Raw genomic sequence first — 21,504 nt, 5'->3', positions numbered from 1 at the left:
AGGGAGTGGGAGAGAGCCTTCCCGATTCACTCCAACCATGCCAGGACCTGGCCTTTTGTGGCCGATCTGTTTTGTGTTTAACAGGCACGTTTACACGTTTCCTTCTCACTGGACATGGCTAAAGGCGTGGCTGGAGTTTGTCAACACACAATTGTTGCCCCTTGGTCGCAGGCCCGCCAGCGACCCGTGTCTCCCGGACCGCCGGCACCGTGTCAGATTCACACCCAGTCACGCGCACGCACACGCACGTGCTGGTTAGATCTCACCCTTGGCTTTGCCCAGGTCCGTACCGGCAAGGTCACACCCTGCCCTCTGTGTATGCATGCGTGCCCGCTGACCCGCCGAGAGCACCCCAGGGACACAACATGCGCTCTCCCACGATCCTATGTAACCGCGTGTGCACGTTCATGTGCTTAGGAGTGCTTGCACGCAACAGTATGCATGCCTGCTTTGAACCTACAAACCCACTGTCCTTCAGATATGAACGCGGATGTGAACTGCCAGTAGTTTACACGGACACTCACACTCACCTTACAGGGTTGTGCGCATAGTCCCACACCCGAACCCAAATTTGGGTGCACATGCTATTCTCTGGCAAGTTTTATATCAAAGCGCTTATAGACAGGTACACACACAATTACACAAACCCCCCAGCACGCATAAGCAAAGCCAAATGTTCAACCACCTGTACGACTAATATTAACACTAAGGTGGCAAACAGTTACAACCACACGTGGCCGGGGCCCAGAGCAGGGCCACATGGGGTTCATATACTTCGAGACACACACAGAGACCCTGGCCCCAGGAGAGAACACAGCCCAGATTATGGCCTCTTGCCTTCCTGAAAAAAACAAGGCCGGAGCTACTGATACAAGGCCTTAGTCCTCATCTTCTCTCTCAGAAACCCCAGCTTGAGCAACGTGAGCTCCCAAAGCCTATCTAGAATGTTTTATCCAACCTTTGGGCAGGACGGATGGTGGATCTGAGGAATGAGGGAGATATGGCCCTGGGGGTCAGAGTGGGCTTTGACAGGGCACATCAGCAGAAAGGCTGCCGGCCTGTGGGATGAGGGGCTGGGCCGTATATTCTCTCTCCCCACATTCAAAGAGTCAGTTCTGTGGGACTGGGGAGGCCTACACTGAGTGGGCATCGCACTGTGGAAGAGCTCTGACACAGGGACTGGGCCCTTCGGCCAAGGGCCCTGTTTACAAAGAATAAAAAGGCTAGGGCACCGGGGTGGCTCAGTCGGTTAAACGTCTGCTTTCGGCTCAGGTCATAATCCCAGGGTCCTGGGATCGCTGAGCCCTGCTTCCGGCTCCCTGCTCAGTGGGGACCCTGCTTCTCCCTCTACCTCTGTGGCTTCCCCCTGCTTATGTTCTCTCTCTCTCCCTCTTTCTCTCTGTCAACTAAATAAATAAAATCTTTAAAAAAAAAAAAAGAATGAAAAGTCTGCCCTCCCTTCTGGATGGTGTCTGGGGCCTCTTCCACATTGCTGTAAAATCCCTTTATGCTAAGCTTAGCTTAAAGCAGGACAGAGTGCAGACACAGAAAAGAACTTCCTGACACATGAGGATGGTGGGGGGCCATTACATCATGACGTAACTTATGTCACGGGGGGTCTCTTTCTCCAGAGAGAAAGAGCACATGGTTCTGCCCAAGGATCATTGTAAGAAAGGGTAAAGTATCCCCATGTCCCTGGGTTTTGTGCCAACCCTCTCTGCTCCTGGAAGCTCCGGGTCAGAGGTTCACAGTCCTCTGCAGTCAAGAGTTGGTGCTCTAGGTACAACCTCTGGTCTGATCATGGAAAACAGCTGGGAGAAAAGCAGGCCGGAGAAGGGCAATGCCGAGGAACCTGCGTGCTAGGTTCAATCCTGGAAGTCGGAAATCAGCCACAGAGGGAATTCCCAGTCATAACAAACAGGCTGAAATCATCCCTGATGTCCCAGGACTGACCACACCCATGAGGTCAGGTGCTCGTCTCGGCCCCTCCGGGATCCAGAGGGCTTGGCTACTTTACCAGCCCACCTGACAGAGGAGGAGACCCAGCTGCTTTGATTGCCTGGGACCTCATGGGTGTAGGTGGCCAAACCAGGCCACAGAAGCCAAGTCCAGGGGGCTATGTCCTAAAGCTGGGTGGCGCGCCGGCTTCTCCCTGGGCAGGATGGGAAGGAACGCAGCCCTGCTGGAGAGCCTCTGGGTCCTTGGGGATCTCCCTCTATGAGGGTAAGTCAGCCCTCAGAACTCTCTGGGAGAAACAGGCACGCACACATGCACTCTCACACACACACACTCTCTCTCTCACACACACACACACCCCTATGACAGCTTCTACATTTGGAGCTGACAGATGTGCAAGGTAACAGCTCGGCACCGCCTGTGCAGCTGAGGCCCTGCCGTCGCGAGTGGGATTATTTCCAGTAAGACTCAGGGTGGCTACGTGAGCGCACGCCCCAGCGTGTGTGAGTGTGTGTATGAGCGCGAGCAGATGAGTGTGTGTGAGTGTGTGGCTTCTCTCAATCTCTCTCCCTCCATCTAAATCTGTCTTACTACATTTTCAAGTCTTTCTGTCTCTGTCTGTGTTTCTCCCCGTGTTGCTTGGCTTCCCTTCGCGGTCCTGCTCACCCTACCTCAGTCTCGCTGTGCCCTGTTGTGTCTTCTCCAGAGAGGAGAGGAGACTCCCCACTGCTCAACTTCTTCGGTTTGCCCCGGCTCCTTTTCGCGTGCCACCCAGGCTGGCCACAAGGAGGGACCATTAAAGAAAGCCCATTTTGTTCCAGATAATGTCCCTGCCCTGTGCACAGGGCTCCTGCCCAGCGGGACAGGGTGGGCAGATCTGGGGCTATCCTGGGCTGGAGAGAGCAGCCCCCCAACCTTGGTCTTCAGGCCCTGTCTCTCTTTTCCTAATGAACTAGCTCACCCTGACACTCATCATTTATATGCAAATCAATATTTTCAAAGCCAGGAGCTCAGGCCTCTTTTGCCTCCCCAAATATTCCAAAATTGTTTCCCTCTCTATATTCCCAGCCCCCAACACAGACTGAACCTAGCCCTGACCCTGTCCTGACCCCAAATCTGGACTCACAGTGACCCTGACCCTGGCCGTATACTGATCCTTAATTCTGACCTCAGACTAGCCCCAACCCCTAACCCTGAAACTCTGTTCGCTGAACTTCCTTTCCCTGAGCAGCTGCCTTCTTTGATCTCTGCTAATACCACCTGGGTTTGCAAGGTTCACAGCTCGCTTTCTAAATTAATGAATTAATCATTTCTCACAGCTCACTTTTTAATGTTCTAGTGCTTGTGGGGACACACCCAGATCCAGTGAATTGGAATGTGGGGTGAAGAAGGAGCAATGGGAAAGTCTTTTTTTTTTTTTTTTTTAAACTGCCCAGGTGATTCTGACACAGGACAGACTCATCCACTTCCATAATACACACATTTGGGCTTTCCTTTAGGGATTCCAAGGAGGAATCCAAGGTGGGTTTGAACCCCCCACACAGGGCTGCCTGGGGTGGTGGGGGTTTGTCTGCAGACCTGACCCACAGGCAAGGTCATCACACCTGAGCCATTTCAAAGGCTTCACTATACACCTGGCAGTGAGCTACTCCAGCGTTCACAGGCTGGCTTACTTGCTCACTCTCTACATTCATTCACTCATTCATTCATTCCTTTCCCCACTCTATGGGTCCTCACTGGGTTAGGTCTGGGTAAGGTCTGCGGAATACACACAGCTTTTTGGGCCTGATCACTGGGGTCAAGCTGGGCTTTAGAAGAACGGGGAGGGGGCAGGAGAGGCCTCTGCAAGAGTGGGACTAAGACCTGAGCCAGAGTGTGGGCCAGAGAGATTCCTGCAGCTCTAAGAGGAGACACCAGGTCTGGGGAATGGGGGGCAGGCCCTTCTCTTCCCTTGCCCTTGGGTTGGGGACAGGGAACACATGCCCAAGGACTAAGAGACCACCAGATAGCTTTCGGGTTGGAAACATGCTGAGCCACTGGGGTCAGCTGGTGGGCCTGAGATGTGGGTCCTCCAGAGAAAAAGAAGAACTTCCTTCTCCTCCTTTCCCCCACACTCTCCCTGAAAATAGAAATCCAGTGCTCTCTCAGTTCCCAGGTAGGGCCATCAGGGCCAAGGGGGAGTACATGATGGATGAAATGGGAAAGGGTGAGGAAAGGGAGTCTGGCTGGTAGGGAACAACCATTCTAGGGTGAGAATAAGGAGGTGGGCTCCATTTAAAAGTCTGAGGGAACATCCAGCCCTCCCTCTACCCTGCCTCCCAACCCTGCAGGCAGAAGAGCTCAGCACTCTTCCCTGCCTACTGCCTAGTGACTCCTTGGAGAAACACCGGAAACACGGGGATCAGGGATCTCTGCTGTGGGATCTCCGCTCGGGGGGACTGGAAGTGCTCTCCACTCCCTTCTCCGTCATCACACAGGACCCAGATGGTGACGGAACACAGCTGGGCACCCTGATAAGCAGGAGTGTGTACCCGAATCCGTGAGCGTGAATTATGCAAACACATGTTGGCCTAAAAGGCCATATTCCATGGGGGAAAGACCGTGGGTGAAGGAGGCCTGAGGAAGTATCCCGGAGCCCAACCCCCAGTGAGAGACGGGGAGATGCTGGGATGGAGCGCGTCCCTGGTTGCTGTTCTGAGTGAGGAGGTAGGAGACCCTGGGCACCTCCAGGCCTGGCTAACAGTGGACACAGGCTCCAGCCTGCCTTGTATTCAGGGGATGAAGGACAAGAATTGCGGGTGGGGCAGGGAGGACCCTCCTGAACAGTCTAGTCCCAGCTGGTCATGTTCATGGACAGAGGTGCTGGATGTCCCTGGGGGTGGGCCTGGAATCCCCTCCCTTGCTCCTCACAGGCCAGCTGCTGGCCTCCAGCTCAGGGTATTAAACACAAAACCCCAAAACTGCCCGGCTCGTTTGCGTCCAAGACAAAGAGAAAGCTTGTTTGTCTTTTGGCTAATCCGAGGCCCTGCTCGACCCTGCCGCTGGACGCGGGGGATGTGCAGGCATGTACTGTGTACGGGCCTGCGTGTGCTCACGTGTGTGGTGGCCAACGCCTGGGAACACAGATGGTCAGCCCCCAGAGGTTGCCCAGGAAATCCCTGGGCCGCAGTGGTGCGAGATGGAGGACCAAGGTCTGGAGAATTCTTGCGCCGGAGCCCCGGGGCCAATAAGGAGGCCTTGGGCCTGCTAGGAAGAGCGACCCCTGATCCCAGAGCTTGGGTCCTTCCCAGCCCCCTGGGGGACTGCCTGAGAGTTCTCAATCCTAGAGTACAGGGAGAAAGAAAGAAGGGGGTTGTTTCTAAGGTTCTTAAATCCCTGGGCTCCAAGAGGACAAGTGTCAAGCGTGGGAAGGCCTCGCCCCCTGGTGGGCACTTGTGGTACTCCAACCAGCCTGGCGGGGACAGGGAAACAATCCTGACCGGCCAGGCGCGGAGGGTCTCACACTCCGGATGGAGCAGGGGCCCACCCAACACTCACCAGACAGAGGGGGCAGCCCCAGCTGGCCCAGCCCCACCTGCGGGACGGAGTCTCTGAGCTCTTTGCTCTGAGGAAACGGAGCCCAGAGGGAAGAGGGCCCTGGGCAAAGACATTACAGAGGGAAGTGAGACCAAGGGTTCCTGACTTCCAGGTGCACGCCTTTCCCCATGGGTCTGGCGAGTCCAGAACAAGCTGACCAGCGTGAACTCCAGCCCCCCTGAGGCCCCAGGCAGGGGGAGCTGAGTGAGAGTTCTTGCTGTAGGTCAGCAAGGGGGAGGGCCTCCAGGCTGCGTGTGGGGCTCCAGGTTGAGCTGGACCTTGATATTAAAAAGCAACACTATCCAAAGCTTGGGCACCTACCGCAATGCCAGCACTGTGCTAAACATTTGCAAACATGAGGTCGCTTATGGCTCCCAATGACCCTCTGAGGGAGGTACCGTTTCTTAGATAAGGAAAGCGAAATACTGCAGAAAAGCAATTTACACAATTTACGCTGGGTGACGAGCTGGCAAATGGCAGGGCAGGGATAGGCGTGCAGGGCTTTTGACTCCAGTGAGAGCAAATGCTCTGCTGGGCAACAAAAGAGCATGAATTGCTGGCTCCCTCCTAGGGAACCTATCAGGACATTGGCAGTTCCCGCCCAGAGCCTGCGTCTGGAGCTGAGCAGCCGTGGGTTCTCCTGGAGGAACGGCCTCAGTGCGCCCTCTGCTGGCCAAGAAAAGGAACAAAGGGTTCCCTCCTACAGGCTCAGCGGCAGGGCGGACTCCTGGAAGTTAGCTAGCAGGGACCATATTCCCTCCTCCTAAATAAGGCCCAGGGGCAAGGGGCTGTTGGACTGGCTGTAGACCCCCACCACTGTGGAGCTCCCAGCTATGCTGAATCTGCTGACGGGAGGAAGGATGGGTTTGTTACACACCTGGTTTCTTAGGGATTCCCTCTCTTGGAATATTGCCTGCCTCCCTCAAACGCAGGTTGGTCCTAAGGCCACCCCACTGAGGACCAGGAACATGTGCCACATGGACTTTACCAGGAGGACCCATGACAGACAGCCCCCTGAGGAGATCTATTCAGAACACTGCCATGTGGGCAAAGGGTAGAATTGGGAATCCAAGAAGGCCTGGGAGTCAGGCCCTGTAGCCTAAATACTCTTTGAATAGGTCAAGGATGAAGAAAGGGTAATAAAGATTGGGGTCAGCATAGGGATCTGGGCAGGTCTATCTTGGCCAACTCTGAACCTGAGCTTGCCCCTGGGTAGGGCTCTGTGAGAAGAGGTAGACAACCCCAAGAGAAGTTCCTTCCCAAGACAAAGGTAACTTCCCGAGTTTGGGTTAATTGCATTTAAGGAATATCTCTGGACCCAGCAAGCTGGGAGTCAGTCATGGGCCCTGTATCAGAGGAGAAGGCAGGTGTGAATAAAGGATAATCCACATTTTATTTGTATATGCTTTTTACTTGTACATAAACTCTCAGGGGCCCCTTCCTCCCACCTGGGGGACAGACAGTACGTTCCGGAGGGAGGAGGCATCAGAATGAGGACACGGAGTTCAACACAAGGTCCTGCTACCGTGAGTATGGGGCATCCTTGTGCGATGAACTTGCACCGTCCTCCCTCCCCCGTGGGCCGTGACTTTACATGGGCCCTCCCATTTGACACCAGCCCAACCAGACACTGGCCATGAGATCCCCAACCTCTTCTCTTCAGGGTTGCAGCATCTTGTTCTGCTTTTCCCATCCCTAAAATTCAATTTCTGGGGAGACAGAATACCAACCACCATGACTTCTCTCTCCCAAGCTCCCACTAACTCACGGCAGCCAACAGACTCCTGAGAACTGGGATTCCAGGGACCCGAGGCCCTCACTGACAGCTGGATCTGAGGGCAGGACAGTAGGTATAAGTGGGTAAGGCAGAGTTGGCAGTGCCCCTGTGGCAGGTTGTGGGGGGTGGGTCACAAAGAGCTCCTGGGTATGCCTGAGAGAGGGGGAAAGAAAGCCCCAGGAAGCCAAGGACATTGGCTTATTTATCGTAGAAGTCAACATGGGCCCCAGACTTGAACGTGTCCTTTTGCAGCAAGCTTAGCAGTTTCTGGGCTGACATCTTACAGTCCACGAGCTCCCCTTTTGTCTTCAGGTCCTGCAGCCTATTACGTAAGTCTGGGTCCATCGAGGTCTCCCGGGCCAACTGCTGCATGTCTGTATCCAGGGGACCTGGGGCATGAAAAGCAGAAGTTGAGGGGACATGGCCGAGGCAGGGGCCCCTGCTGTGCGTGTGGAGTCAGGTCTGGTCACCGGCAAGACCTCAGCCTGGCTGACAAGTGTGGTCAGGGTCATTCTGTCACTGTTTTTTTTTTGTTTGTTTGTTTTGTTTTGTTTTAAGATTTTATTTATTTACTTGACAGACAGAGATCACAAGCAGGAAGAGAGGCAGGCAGAGAGAGAGGAGGAAGCAGGCTCTCTGCTGAGCAGAAAGCCCGATGTGGGGCTTGATCCCAGGATCCTGGGATCATGACCTGAGCTGAAGGCAGAGCCTTTAACCCACTGAGCCACCCAGGTGCCCCATCATTCTGTCACTGTTGAGCTCCAGACCCAAATCCTGATGGCATCTCCAGACCACTGTGTCTATAACCAAGCTTATCACCTCCTGTCCAGCCAGCACCTCCTCCTCCTGACTTTTCTGTTTCCATTAATGGAAGCTCAAAACTTCCATCCCCGCTCCCTCCCTCTCCACTCTGTTCCCACAGCTGAACAGTCACCAAGTAGGACATACTTCTGCTTCTACAGGGCCCTTTATACGGTCCCAGTTCTCTCTCTGCTTTAGCTCCTTCTGTAGCCCTCTGGAAAACGCATCTTGCTAAAATATCACTGGAGTCGGACAAGGGGTGGCATAGGAATTTCTAGCACTTTTCTACAGAAAGAGCGATTATGAACTAGTATCTGCCCATGAAATTACCTTCACAAAAGCCAAGGATTCCAGATAAGGGATTACACTACCTTGGTGAATCACAGAAATAAGAACGGATGCATTGAGGAAGGTAGGAAATACAGGTTTGTACTACCCTTATCATCTGCCCCCAAGTCCCGGCATCCCAGTGTAGAGACACCCTCCCTGTGGGAGGAGAGTGAAGTAAGCACCCAACTTCACAGGGGATTCCAGAGCCATCTCACCCTAGCACCATGCCAACTCCCATGGCCCTAAGGTGGCTCCCTCTGGGCTCCCATGAACCCAGGCCCCCAACTAACCCATGGCCTCAGCATCCCCAAGTGGCTCCCACAGCTTCAGGCAGCTCCTCTAACACAGGTTCCCACAAACCTAGGCCCCAGGCTCACTCTGGTGCCTGCTGGTTCCAGCCAGCTCCAATGGCCCCAGGCAGCTCCAGGCTCCAGAAAGCCTCAAGACACCTAGGCCCCCAATCCATTCCAGTATCAGCTGGCTCTTGTGGCCTGGGGTTGCTCCCATAGCATCAGACTCCTGACAAGCTCGCATGAACATTCCAGCCAGCTCCTGTAGCCCTAGATGCCTCCAAGCTTGCAATCAGTGCCTGTAAACCCAGGGTCCCTCCAGGCCCAGTGCCAGACTAACTACCACAGACCCAGGCATTCAACCCACGTCAGCAACAGACTGCCTAAAGACGCCAGCAGCAAGCCTGCTGTAGACATCACCAGATTGTTCATCCAGAATCACTGGGTGGATTGACTGGTAAAGGGCCTTGCCTACTGAAGTCAGCCTGTAAAAACGGGGAGAGGTGCCTAGTTTCTCAAATGCACAGATACCAGCATGGGGCCACAAAGATCATGAAAAATCAAGGACATGTGACACCACCAAAGAAAACCTATAAAACTTCAATGACTGACCCTAAAGAAATAAATCTATGAACAAATGACTTCAAAATAATCTTAAAGAAATTCAGTGAACTACAAGAAAACGAAGATAGGGGGCACCTGGGTGGCTCAGTGGGTTAAAGCCTCTGCCTTCGGCTCAGGTCATGATCCCAGGGTCCTGGGATCAAGCCCCGCATCGGGCTCTCTGCTCCGCAGGGAGCCTGCTTCCCTTCCTCTCTCTCTCTGCCTGCCTCTCTGCCTACTTGTGACCTCTGTCTGTCAAATAAATTAAAAAAAAAAAAAAAAAAAAAAAAAAAGAAAACGAAGATAGATGTCTGGCTCAGTTGGTTAAGTATCTGACTCTGGGTTTCAGCTCAGGTTGCGTTCTCAGGGTCATGGGACTGAGCCCCACGTTGGGCTCTGTGCTTAGTGTGGAGTCTGCTGGAGATTCTCTCCCTTTCCTTCTCTCTCCCCCTTTGTCCTTTCCCCCTCTTCCTGCTCAGGTGTTCTCTCTAAAATAAATACATAAAATCTTCAAAAAACAAAAAAAGAAAATACAGATAGACAACTAAATGAAATTATGAAACAATCATGTACAAAATGAGTTCAACGAAGAAATAGAAACAACTTAAAAAAAAAAAAAACTAAAGAAACCAAAATCCCAGAGTTGAAGAATAAAATGACTAAAGAATTCAAGAGAAGTCAATAGCAGACTCAACCAAGCAGAAGAAAGAAATTAGTGAATCAAAAGACAGCTCATTAGAGATTATCCAGTCAGAAGAGCAAAAAGAAAAAAGAACAAAAGAGTAAAGATGACTTGGGGGTTACCATCAGAAGAGGCAATTTATACATTATTGGAATCCCAGAGAAATGATGGCTGAGAACTTCCCAAATCTGGGGAAAGATTTGTACATCCAAGTTCATGGAGCTAATAGGTCACTACAAAATTTTACCCAAAGTTATCTTCTTTTTTTTTTTTTTTTTTAAAGATTTATTTATTTATTTACTCGACAGGCAGAGATCACAAGTAGGCAGAGAGGCAGGCAGAGAGAGAGAGAAGGAAGCAGGCTCCCTGTGGAGCAGAGAGCCTGACGCGGGGCTCGATCCCAGGACCCCGGGATCACGACCCGAGCCGAAGGCAGAGGCTTCAACCCACTGAGCCACCCAGGCGCCCCCCAAAGTTCTTCTTTAAGACACCAGGCCAGTGGAAATAAAGCTTTGCTTGACCTTCAAAAAAAAAAAAATAAATAAAGACACCAGGCCGGTAAGTTGCATGTTTTTATGCCAATACCACAGTGTTTTCATTACTATTCCTTGGTAATAATGGGTTGAAATCAGGGAGTGTGATGCTTCCAGGTTTGTTTTCCTTTCTCAAGATTGCTTTGGTTATTTGGGGTCTTTTGTGGTTCCAAACAAATTTTAGGATTGTTTGTTCTATTTCTATGAAAAATGCCATTGGAGTTTTGAAAGGGATTGCACTGAATCTGCAGACTGATTTGGGTAGTATGGACAGTTCAGTAATATTAATTCTTCCAATCCATGAGCACAGAATGTCTTTCCATTTATTTGTATCTCCCTGAATTTCTTTCATCAATGTTTTATAGTTGCCAGTGTACAAGTTTTTCATCTCCTTGGTTAAAGTTATTCCTATTTTATTTTTTTTGATGCAATTGTAAATGGGACTGTTTTCTTAATTTCTCTGATAGATCATTATTAGTGTATAGAAATGCAGCTGATTTTTGTATGTTATTTTGTATGCTACAACTTTACTAAATTTATTAGTCCTAATTTTTTTTTTTTGGTGGAATCTTTTGAGTTTCCTATATATAATATGTCATCTGCAAATAGACAGTTTTACCCCTTCCCTTCCAATCTGGATGTCTTTTATTTCTTTTTCTTGCCTAATTGCTCTGGCTAGGACTTCCAGTACTATGTTAAATAAAAGTGGTGAGAGTGGTTCCCTTGTCTTGTTCCTGATCTTAGAGGGAAAGGTTTTTTTTTTTTTTTTTTTTTAAGCTTCTGATCACTGCATATGCTGTTAGCTATGGGCTTGTCATCTGTGGGTTTTATTATGTTGAACACATTCCCTCTATACCCACTTTTTTGAGTTTTTTTTTCATAAATCGACATTAAATTTTGTCAAATACTTTTTCTACATCTATTGAGATGATATGATTTTTATACTTCATTTTATTAATGTGGTATATTATACTGATTGATTTGCAGATGTTGAGTCATCTCAGGACTCCCTAAGACCCAACCCAACCAAATGACATTCTGGAATTGGCTCCACACCTGGCTGTGGTTTTTACTGGCCCACTTGATTGAGTGAGTCTGAGGCTGAGCCCAGAGGGGTGCTGCGTTCAATGATGACTACAAGAATAATAGTGTCTGTGTTAGGGAGGAAGGAAGGATTGGGTACTAGAGAGTATGGGGAAGTAAATGGCTCTGCCACACTGGGCTTTGGTCACATCTTTCTACCTCTTTGTCCCCAGGTTCCAAGGGGAATAGACTATTGGATCTCTGTCTAAATCACTCAGACATTGTACAACAGCTTTGTGACCACCTTCTATTTCTACCAGCCTCAAGCCAGTATCGAAGCCTCTTTCCAGACTGGGGGCACAGTTGCATCATGGCAGGGTGGTGAGAAACCAGACCACGTGTCACAAGACCCCTTACTGCTCTTCCTTCAACTAACATTTACTGAAGACTGACACAGTGAGGCGCTTTGCTAGGTGCTGGGGACACAGAAGTGCACAGTGCAAAGTTCCTGCCTTCAAGGCTTTCCTATTAGGAGAAAGTATAGACATGAAGAGAATATGGTATGATAAGTTCTAAGATTTAGAAGGGCTAAAGTCAGATAGCACTTCACAGCTAGGGATCATATATATTACCTCAACCAGTCCTCCAAACTGCCTTGTAGGCAGGTAGCATCTTCTGGGTTTCACATAAGGAAAGAGGATACAGGGCTGAAGTTCAAAGTCTCATTGTCTCTCCACTCTAGTATCTCAGACTTTCTGGCCCCGCCCTCCAGACCGGCCAACTCCCCAGTCTGTCCCTTTATCTCTAAACTACACTCCCTATAGCAGCCGGCTCTAACTCCTGGAGCCTGTATTTCCCTAAAGGTGTGATGGTTAATGATTCAGGGACAATATACTCTGTGGGTTCTTTCTTGGAGGGAACAGACTAGGAAACCCCTTTCCCCACCCCCCAGGGAGGAAGCAGCCGGTTCTGGGTGACAGTGATGGCAGTAACGTCCCACCTACCTGGGGCGTAGCTCAGCACCCTCACACCAGGTTCCTCTGCGGCTAGAACCTGGAACATCATGTCACGGGCAGCCTTCCCCGAACAGTACAATCCCCAGCCCTTGAAGGGCTGCAGAGCACAGAGGGACGAGACGTTAACCACTGTCCTGCTGAGGCCAGGGCTGTCCGGAAAGGCCTTCAGGATGCTGGAAGTCAGGCAGAGCATGGAGGTCAAGTTGAGAGCCCAATAGTTGTTCACTTCAGCGGGGTCCGCCAAGTCGACGAGGCCTTTGGACACATCCCCAAGAGTGCCTGAAAAACCAGACCTTAAGAATAACTCTTTGCTGATGGATTTTCTTTTCCCCCAGCCCTCTCTAAATTCTAGACACTTCCTTCCCATCCAAACCTAGAAGGGTCTCTCTAGTGCTTCTGAAGACGCCTTCCTCTTCCCAGCTCTGCAAACAGACACACCTGGGCTTGCTCACTCATCCCAAGTTGGAAACTTAAAGTTCGCATGCCCTGCTCTGGGCCTGGGGGGAGAACTCAGGGCGCCATTTGGAAAAGAGGATAATTTACTTCTGCAGGAAGACCTCATGCTCTGGCTCAGGCCTCCGCCAGAGGGCGCGGAGCAAGGCGATCGGGAAAGTTCTACAGGCATTTTGGAAAATTTGCCCAGGAATAGGAAAAGGGTGGGGGAGGGGGTGTGGCGGAAGAAGGAGCCGCACCGAAGGTCGCGAGTCTCCGTCCATACCTCACCGAAACAACTCGGAATTTAAGGCATCTTTTCTGACTCCTAAAAGAGTCATCACCTTCAAAGTTCCTAGCGGTGGGCAAAGTGAGAAAGAGGGAGAAGAGACGGGGCGCTAAGCGTATTCCCGGGGCCCCACGGGGAGTCCTCCTCCGCCGCCGCCGGCTGGGGCCTTACCCGCGTTGTTGATAAGCAGCACCTGCTGCAGCCCCTCCGGCCTGGGCAGCTCGCGCACGGCGCCGAGCAGTCGCTGCAAATCGGCCTGGACGCCCAGGTCGGCGGGCACCCGCACCACGCGCAGCCCGGGCCGTGCGGCGTCCAGCTCCGCCTCCAGCTGCCGGAGCGCCTCGTCGTTGCGGGCGCTTAGGACCATCACGGAGCCGGGCGACAGCAGCCGGGCCAGGAGCGGTGCCAAAGCCCGGCCGAAGCCACGGGAGGCGCCGGTCAGCACGCACACCGCGCGGCCCAGGCCGCTGTCCTTGCCGCTGCCACCCTGCATGCCGGCGACCCGCGACCGCTCGCGCTGGGACCCGAGAAAGGCACGGGGTGGGGGGGGAGGCGGCCGCGGTTGGAGTAGGCGGAGGCGCGACCGGAGGGGCGGGAACCGAAAGCTTCGGCGGCGACTGCCGGGCGCCACTTTCTCCGGCCTCCAGGGGGCGGGCGCGGAGGCGCCTGCGCGGTCTCAGTCTGCGGGAAGGGGCTGCACCTAGGGGGTCCGGGGGCGCGGCCTCCACCCGGAATCCTAGCCCAGTTCTAGGCCTGCCGTCGTTCTACCACCGCCACCCGCACTCCTCCCCGCACTGCCGCACGTTCATCCCCCGCAGGGCCGCCTCAGCCTCTCAAGTTCACAGCCCACCTAATTGCACGAGGATCCTCCTCCAGGCCAGGCCCTCCGGCTCGGTGCTGGGCACCCCTGTAAGTGGCCAGCAAGAGTCCCGAATGCGGCGTATGTCCCTTTAGGGCTCTGGGAACTCATCGCTCTCAGCTTTACGGGAACTAACCTCTGGGAGCACCGCAGTGGCTCCTCCAAGTGATATTGATACTTGTGATACTTGGCTCCTCCAAGTATTTATACCTTTTCTCCTTTTCTAGACTCAGGCTGACTCCAGCCGGTTCCCCTTCCTCTGAGCTTTCGGGGTCCACCTGCTTTTACAGGTCTGTGTTACCCGGATTTCTGCACCCACTCACGCTACACTTTTCCCAGGGTCAATTGCACTTACTCTCAACTTCTGAAAGAGGACTGCGACTACTACTTTTGTCTTTCAACTTTCTGCTTAAGTTCATTCTAGCTTATCTGTGAACTCAGGCCACGGAAAGACCCCTGACCTCAAGACAATGGTTGGTTTGACCTTCACTGCCCATCTTTAATACCCACCGACCTTTATCCTACACTTTCGTTATACAAACCTGGAAGTATTTTTGGCACTTTGAAGACAGTCTTTGACACATTAGTCGGCTGTCTTCCCGGTGTTGGCCTCCCTGAAATCAATTCCTCTTCGGTTTCACCACAGCTCCTCTCTCTGCCTTTGGATTTTGTGAGCGGTGAATGGCCAACCCTGGTCTGTTTGGGACCCTCTGAGCCAAGTGTCCTTGCTCCCTTGTGCCCCGGCCACGCTTCAGGTTCACGTAATGAGCTGAATCTGATCCAGACCTGTACTTCAGAAAACCCACATTTCCGGGTTTTTTCAAGGAGAGAGGGAAGATGAGAATCTTAAGGAGGAGACCCTTAGGAGTCTAGTGAGGGTGGGAGTAACCTCCGACAACTCGGTCCGAGTCCTCACAAGGCTCTTCTGTCTCCGAGGATAGACAGCAAAGTTGACTTTCAAGGCTCCAGGAAAAAAAAAAAATGCGTTTTGCTTGCTGGTGCTGTGTGGGCTATCATATCAACACCAAAACAGCTTGCCGGGCAAGTTTTTTACTGGTCAGCATGGGTGCCCTTATTGCAAACTTTTTGTAATACGTGCAGTTCAGATTGCACCGTGGAACATACTCTAACGACAAATAAAACTGCAAAGAAATCTTAAACATCATTTAGTAGATTTATTGTCAATATGCACAGTATTATTTTGAAATTATTTGATGAAAAGTAGGAGTGAAAAAAAAAGTACTTATGTTAATGTTGTGAGGAGCCCCAGTTTTCAGTGTTAAAGAGACCAGGTATAAATCGAAGGAAGGTAATGGGAAAGTCTGTAAAACTGAATTTGAATCGGAAGCCAGAAAATTGTAATGTTTATTGCAACTACTTTCACTGTTACACAATGACTCTAAAACCATGTTTTTCTCTTCTGGGTGTGTTGGCTGGTTCTCCAGTACCTATACCTAACCTTTTTAAAGAGTTCTTCCTACAAGGGCAGAGATTAGAGTATGCCCTGTGAAAATTTAAAAAAGGAAATCTGCTTAAAAAAAAAAAAAAAATAGGGGCGCCTGGGTGGCTCAGTCAGTTAAGTGGCTGCCAGGATCCCAGGATCCTGGGATCGAGTCTGCATCGGGCTCCCTGCTCTGCAGAGAGCCTGCTGCTTCCTCTCCCTCTACCTGCCACTCTGCCTACTTCTGCATTCTATCTCTCTGTCAAATAAGTAAATAAAATCTTTAAGAAAAAAAAAAAAAGATAAAAGAAATCTCCTTTGGAATGGAGTTGGGAGGCCCTCAGGGTGAGCTCTCATGCCCTATTACTTATCAGTTACAGACGCAAGGGGAGAGAACGACTTTGCACAGGGATACTGCTTTATTATTCCAGCAGGAGGAAGAAAGGCTTTTCTCCTGCCCTGGTAACAGCCCAGCCAATGAGAGACGGCAAGAACTCAGCCAATGAAAAGCCATTGGACCTATAAGGTTGTTGCTGGAACTGTCATGGCCGTTCTACTTTGAACTCCCAGTCTACTCTAGTGGGCTTTCTGTGTATATCTTCCCAACTTCCCCTTTTCCTCTAGAAAAGAGCATTCCTCTCTTCTGTGGGGGTGACTTACCTGATGTTCTGTAGAAGAGTGCATCCTCTGGGTGGTGATTCTCTGCTATTCCCAAATTAACCCATTTTTGCTGGCAAAATGACAGTTTTATTTTTTAATGTTAATGTTACTTGGTGATTAGAAGTGGAATGCTAAGAAGACTCCCACCAACTCCAAGGCTGGTGAACAGACATGCCAGCACGGCCACAGAGTCAGCTGGGCACCTACTGCTTTCTGGCTGACCCTGGAGTTTGAGGTAAGTTTTCTCTTGGATTTTGAACTCTGTACTTTGTGTGGCACTCTCCAGGCTTTATTAGGATGTTTTGAAAGGCCTCGCTGTTTGTTTTTTTGTTCTCTGAGAGTGCTCATTTGGCTTTTTGTCAGACTTCTTTTGGGGACTGTTCCTGTTCCTGTTGGAGCTGTGCCTCTTGGAGCAGCACTAGCCTTCCATCAGACTCCTGTTTGGAACCAGACTGTTCCTACTGGAACTGGGTTGGCCTTTAGTCTGATTCCTTCTGGAATCGGGCTGTTTCTGATGCAACTGTGCTGTTCAGGATTTTTTCTCTTTGCCCTAGAGAAAAACCTCTACAAAATGGGATCGCAGTCATCAAAATGCTCTGAGGGTTTGCCACCCCCACTGCCCCCTCCCCCCCACCTCTGGCATGCCCTTACTGGGACTCTGGCTGGTTTTATGTTTAAAAACTGTGGTCCTGGGGCACCTGGGTGGCTCAGTCGGTTGAGCCGCTGCCTTCGGCTCAGGTCATGATCCCAGCGTCCTGGGATCGAGTCCCACATCGGGCTCCTTGCTCGGCGGGAGCCTGCTTCTCCATCTGCCTCTGCCTGCCACTCTGTCTGCCTGTGCTCACTCTGACAAATAAATAAATAAAATCTTAAAAAAAAAAACCCACAAAAAAAAACACAAAACTATGGTCCCTCTGCTTGCGCTTTTATAACTAAATGGATTGACTTAACCAAAAGTAATTAAGAACAACAATGGCCATAAAGGGGAACTTCTGATCTCTCTAAACCTAGTTTACTCAAAATTAAATTAGAATGCTCCTTAAGAAAAAAAAAGAATGGGATGCCTATTTTAAATGTTATCGTTAGAGTAGGCAGTTAATTAGAAGTGAGCTGGAAGCAAGGATGGTGATAAAGAGGTTACACATTAGAAGCCTAGGGGCACAACATCGCACATTAGAAGGCTGGGGACACCACAACCCGGCTTTGTGCCTTCCAAGACCAACAGGCCAAGAGCCACGGGTGCAGAGCAAGCCCTCTCCTCTTCCACCTCTGCCCTTGGGTAACCTATAGCTTCATTGTCCTATATTTACATCATCGCTGTAGGGGAAGACGGCCATGACAGTTCCAGCAGGAACCTCATAGGGCCAAACACTACCCCTCCCAACCAATTGAAGTCATCCCTTAAGATGATTTGAAACAACTTCAGTCAGAGACTGCCCTAGCTGTGACCAATAACCTATGCAAACATAAAAAGAAAAAGACGCCCTGAATCCCTGTGCAGTTGCCTCCTCTGGGCCTGCCCACACTCCCTTCTTGACAGCGTCCCTCATAAACAGCTTTGTGCCTGCTACCTTCTTTTATTTATTTATTTATTTATTTATTTGACAGATCACAAGTAGGCAGAGAGGCAGGCAGAGAGAGAGAGAAGAAAGAGGCAGGCTCCCTGCTGAGCAGAGAGCCCGATGCGGGACTCGATCCCAGGAGCCTGCTACCTTCTTTGAGTGTGGATCCTCACGTACCTTCTGTGGGGAATCCAAACACTGAGACCTCCATTCATATAACACAGACTCTCCAACAGGTAGCAGTACCTTAAGGCTTCCAGATATTTTCAGATCTAGCCGTTCCTAAACCTAGCTGTTCTAAAAGGACCTGTTTGGAAACAGCCTCCAAGGACAGCATGGTTTACCTGGACTAGGAGAAAGTCTGGAAAATCTTCCTTTTCTAACAAAGATGATTATCTGCCAAGCCACCCCCCGCCACGCACACCCCCACACAGTTTTTTTTTTTTTTAAGATTTTATTTATTTATTTGAGAGAAGGAGAGCACAAGCAGGGGGAAAGGCAGAGGCAGAGGAAGGAACAGCTTTCCCACTGAGCAGGGTGCCTGCTGTGGGGCTCCATCCCAGGACCCTGAGACCATGACCTGAGCTGAAGGCAGTCGCTTTTAACTGACTGAGCCACCCAGGCGGCCCTGCCAGTCTTATTTCAAGTAGTAATATTTCAGGGACAACACAACCCATAGAATCCCTTTATAACTGGACAGTGATTCCCAAATTTGTCTGCACATTGGAATCACTGGGGAATGACAAAAACACTGATGCCTGTGTCCCACAGGCCTGGACTTAGGAATTTTTGGATAAAATTTTTGTTCAAGGTACTTAAACTGAAAAAAAAAAAAGAGAAAGAGAAGAAAAGAATTCACCCATTTTTCCCCACCTCCATCTCACCACTAGTCTGTTCTCTGTATCTATGTGTTTGTTTTGTTTCTGGTTTGTTTTTGTTTTAGATTTCACATATAAGAGAGATTATACCGTGTTTATCTTCTCTGTCTGACTTTATTTCACATAGCATAATGTCCTTGAGGTCCATCCGTTCATGATGTTGCAAATGGAAAGATTTCATTCTTTTATTTTGTGGTTGAATAATATTTATCCATTCGTTTATCTATGGATATTTAGGTTGTTACCATATCTTAGCCATTATAAATAATGTTGCAGTGAACATGGTGCTGCAGATATCTTTTCAAGTTGGTATTTTTGTTTTCTTTGCATAAATACCCAGAAGGGAATTACTGGATCATATGGTAGTTCTATTTTTAATTTTTTGAGGAACCCCCATATTCCTTTCCATAGTGGTTGCACCAATTTGCATTCCTACCAGCAGTGCACAGGGTTCTCTTTTCTCTACATCCTCACTCTTGTTATTAACACCTGCTGTTTCTTGTCTTTTGATGATAGCCATTCTAACAGGTGTGAGGTGATAGCTCATTGTGGTTTTGATTTGCATTTCCCTGATGATTAATGATACAGAGCATCTTTCCTTATATCTGTGGGCCATCTATACATCTTCTTTAGAAAAATGCCTATTCAGCTCTCCTGCCCATTTTTAAATTAGATTGTTTTGTTTTTTGGGGTTTTTGTTTTGCTTTGTTTTTTGCTTTTTGTTTTTTTGTTTTTATTTGTTTTGCTATTGAGTTGTATGAGTTCTTCATATATTTTGGATATTAACCCCTTATCAAATATATGAAGGGCAACTATTTTCTCCCACTCACTAGGTTGCCTTTACATTTTGTTGGTGGTTTCCTTTGCTGTGTAGAAGCTTCTTTGTTTGATGTAGTCCTAGCTGTTGTGTTTTTTGTCTTTGGCTTTTCAAGTTTTTATTTTAATTCCAGTTAGTTAACATACTGTGTTATAATAGTTTCAGGTATACAATATAGTGATTCAATACTTTCATACATCACCCACTGCTCATAATGACAAGAGTCCTCCTTGATCCCCATTGCCTATGTAACCCATTCCCGCCCCACCTCCCCTCTGGTAACCATCCGTTTGTTCTCTATAATTTGAATCTGTTTCTTGATCTGTCTCTCTTTCTCTTTTCCCTTTGTTCATTTGTTTTGTTTCTTAAATTCCACATGTGAGTGAAATCAGATGGTATTTGTCTTTCTCTGACTTATTTCACTTAGAATTATACTCTCTAGCTCCTCCCAGTTTATTGCAAATGGTGAGATTTCATTCCATTGTGTATATATACCGCATCTTTTTATCCATTCACCAATCAATGGACACTCGGGCTGGCTTCATATTTTGGCTATTTTAATAATGTTGCTATAAACATAATGGTGTGTCTATCCCTTTGAATTAGTGCTTTATGTTCTTTGGGTAAATACCCTATTATGCAATTGCTGGATCATAGGGTAGTTCTATCTTTAGCTTTTTGGTGACTGTCCATACCTTCTTCCGCAGTGACTGTGCCCGTTTGCATTCCTAACCAGTAGTACACAAGAGTCCCTTTTTCTCCACATCGTTGCCAATACCTTTTGTTTCCTGTGTTGTTGACTTTAGACATTCCGGTAGGTGTGAGGTGAAAACTCACTGTGATTTTGATGTGCATTTCCCTGATCATGAGTGATGTTGAGCATCTGTTCATGTGTCTTTTGGCCATCCGCATATCCTCTTTGGAGGAATGTCTGTGCATGTCTTCTGCCCATTTTTTAAATGGATTATTTGGTTTTGGGTATTGAGTTTTATAAGTTCATTATGTATTTTGGATATTAACCCTTTATCAGATATGTCATTTGGAAATATCTTCTCCCGTTCCATAGGTTGTCTTTTAGTTTTATTGATTGTTTACTTTGCTGTGCAGAAGCTTTTCATTTTGATGTGATCCCAATAGTTTATTTTTGCTTTTGTTTCCCTTGCCTCTAGGAAACATCTAGAAAAAAGTTGCTATGGCCAGTGTTGAAGAGTTTACTGCCTGTGTTCTCTTCTAGGATTTTTATGGTTTCAGGTCTCACATTTAGGTCTTTTATCCATTTTGAACTTATTTTTGTGTATGCTGTAAGAAAGTGGTCTGGTTTCTTTTGCATGTTGCTGTCCAGTTTTCCTAAGACCGTTTATTGAAGAGGCTATCTTTCTCCAATTGGATATTCTTTCCTGCTTTGTTGAAGGTCTGCTCTGTTTATTGCCAACAATCCATGATGATATCTTTTTTTTTTTTTAAGACTTCTGCTTGCTTCTGCATATTCAAGCGTCTGAGGTACAGAATACAGAAGTAGCATATTTAATAATATTATTAACCTTCATATACACAGCAGACTTTAACTGTAAAAACTATTTTTAGTAACATATTTTATAGAAGGAAATTTGTATCTTCATCAAATGTCAAAAATCCTCCATCTTCTACCACTAAAAATAGTTGGCAGTCCACGGCAATAATTTTGTCAAGCTTTATGTTTCGATTTTTTTGTCTCAAATGTAGAAGAGACTATGCTCTTAAAGTATTTTTACGAAGTCTGTTGTTTTGTAACTTGATTCGTAAGAACAGAAAGGGTTTAGGATGTCTCATTTTTCTCTGAAACTTTCTCCTTTTATTCATAGTCTATATTCTTAGTTATATCTGGGTCAAAGTTGTTTCAGCATGGATGTTCTTTACATAATTTTAGAGTTTTCCACCTCGTGAACTTTTGGGGTGGCAAAGTTGATGTTCTTCTTGTAAGTTATCCTTGCAAGATGTGA

The 21,504-nt window shown here is 48.7% G+C and overlaps 1 protein-coding gene across 1 annotated transcript; it reads right to left on the bottom strand.

Annotated features, from left to right (window-relative positions):
• Positions 1 to 6,977: 6,977 nt before the first annotated feature.
• On the bottom strand, positions 6,978 to 13,820 carry LOC111148133 (sepiapterin reductase). Its single transcript, XM_022504555.1, has 3 exons — positions 13,480 to 13,820; positions 12,576 to 12,866; positions 6,978 to 7,698 (listed from the first exon to the last, which is right to left on the bottom strand). Exons 1-3 carry the CDS (start codon positions 13,799 to 13,801, stop codon positions 7,508 to 7,510), a joined length of 804 nt encoding a protein of 267 aa, XP_022360263.1. The 5' UTR covers positions 13,802 to 13,820; the 3' UTR covers positions 6,978 to 7,507.
• Between the last annotated feature and the right edge of the window lie 7,684 nt (positions 13,821 to 21,504).

The sequence above is a fragment of the Enhydra lutris genome, unplaced genomic scaffold (genome assembly GCF_002288905.1).
Source record: "Enhydra lutris kenyoni isolate GAN:26980312 unplaced genomic scaffold, ASM228890v2 scaffoldscaffold18, whole genome shotgun sequence".
Taxonomy (NCBI): domain Eukaryota; kingdom Metazoa; phylum Chordata; class Mammalia; order Carnivora; family Mustelidae; genus Enhydra; species Enhydra lutris.
This window is presented reverse-complemented; position numbering and strand designations above follow the sequence as displayed.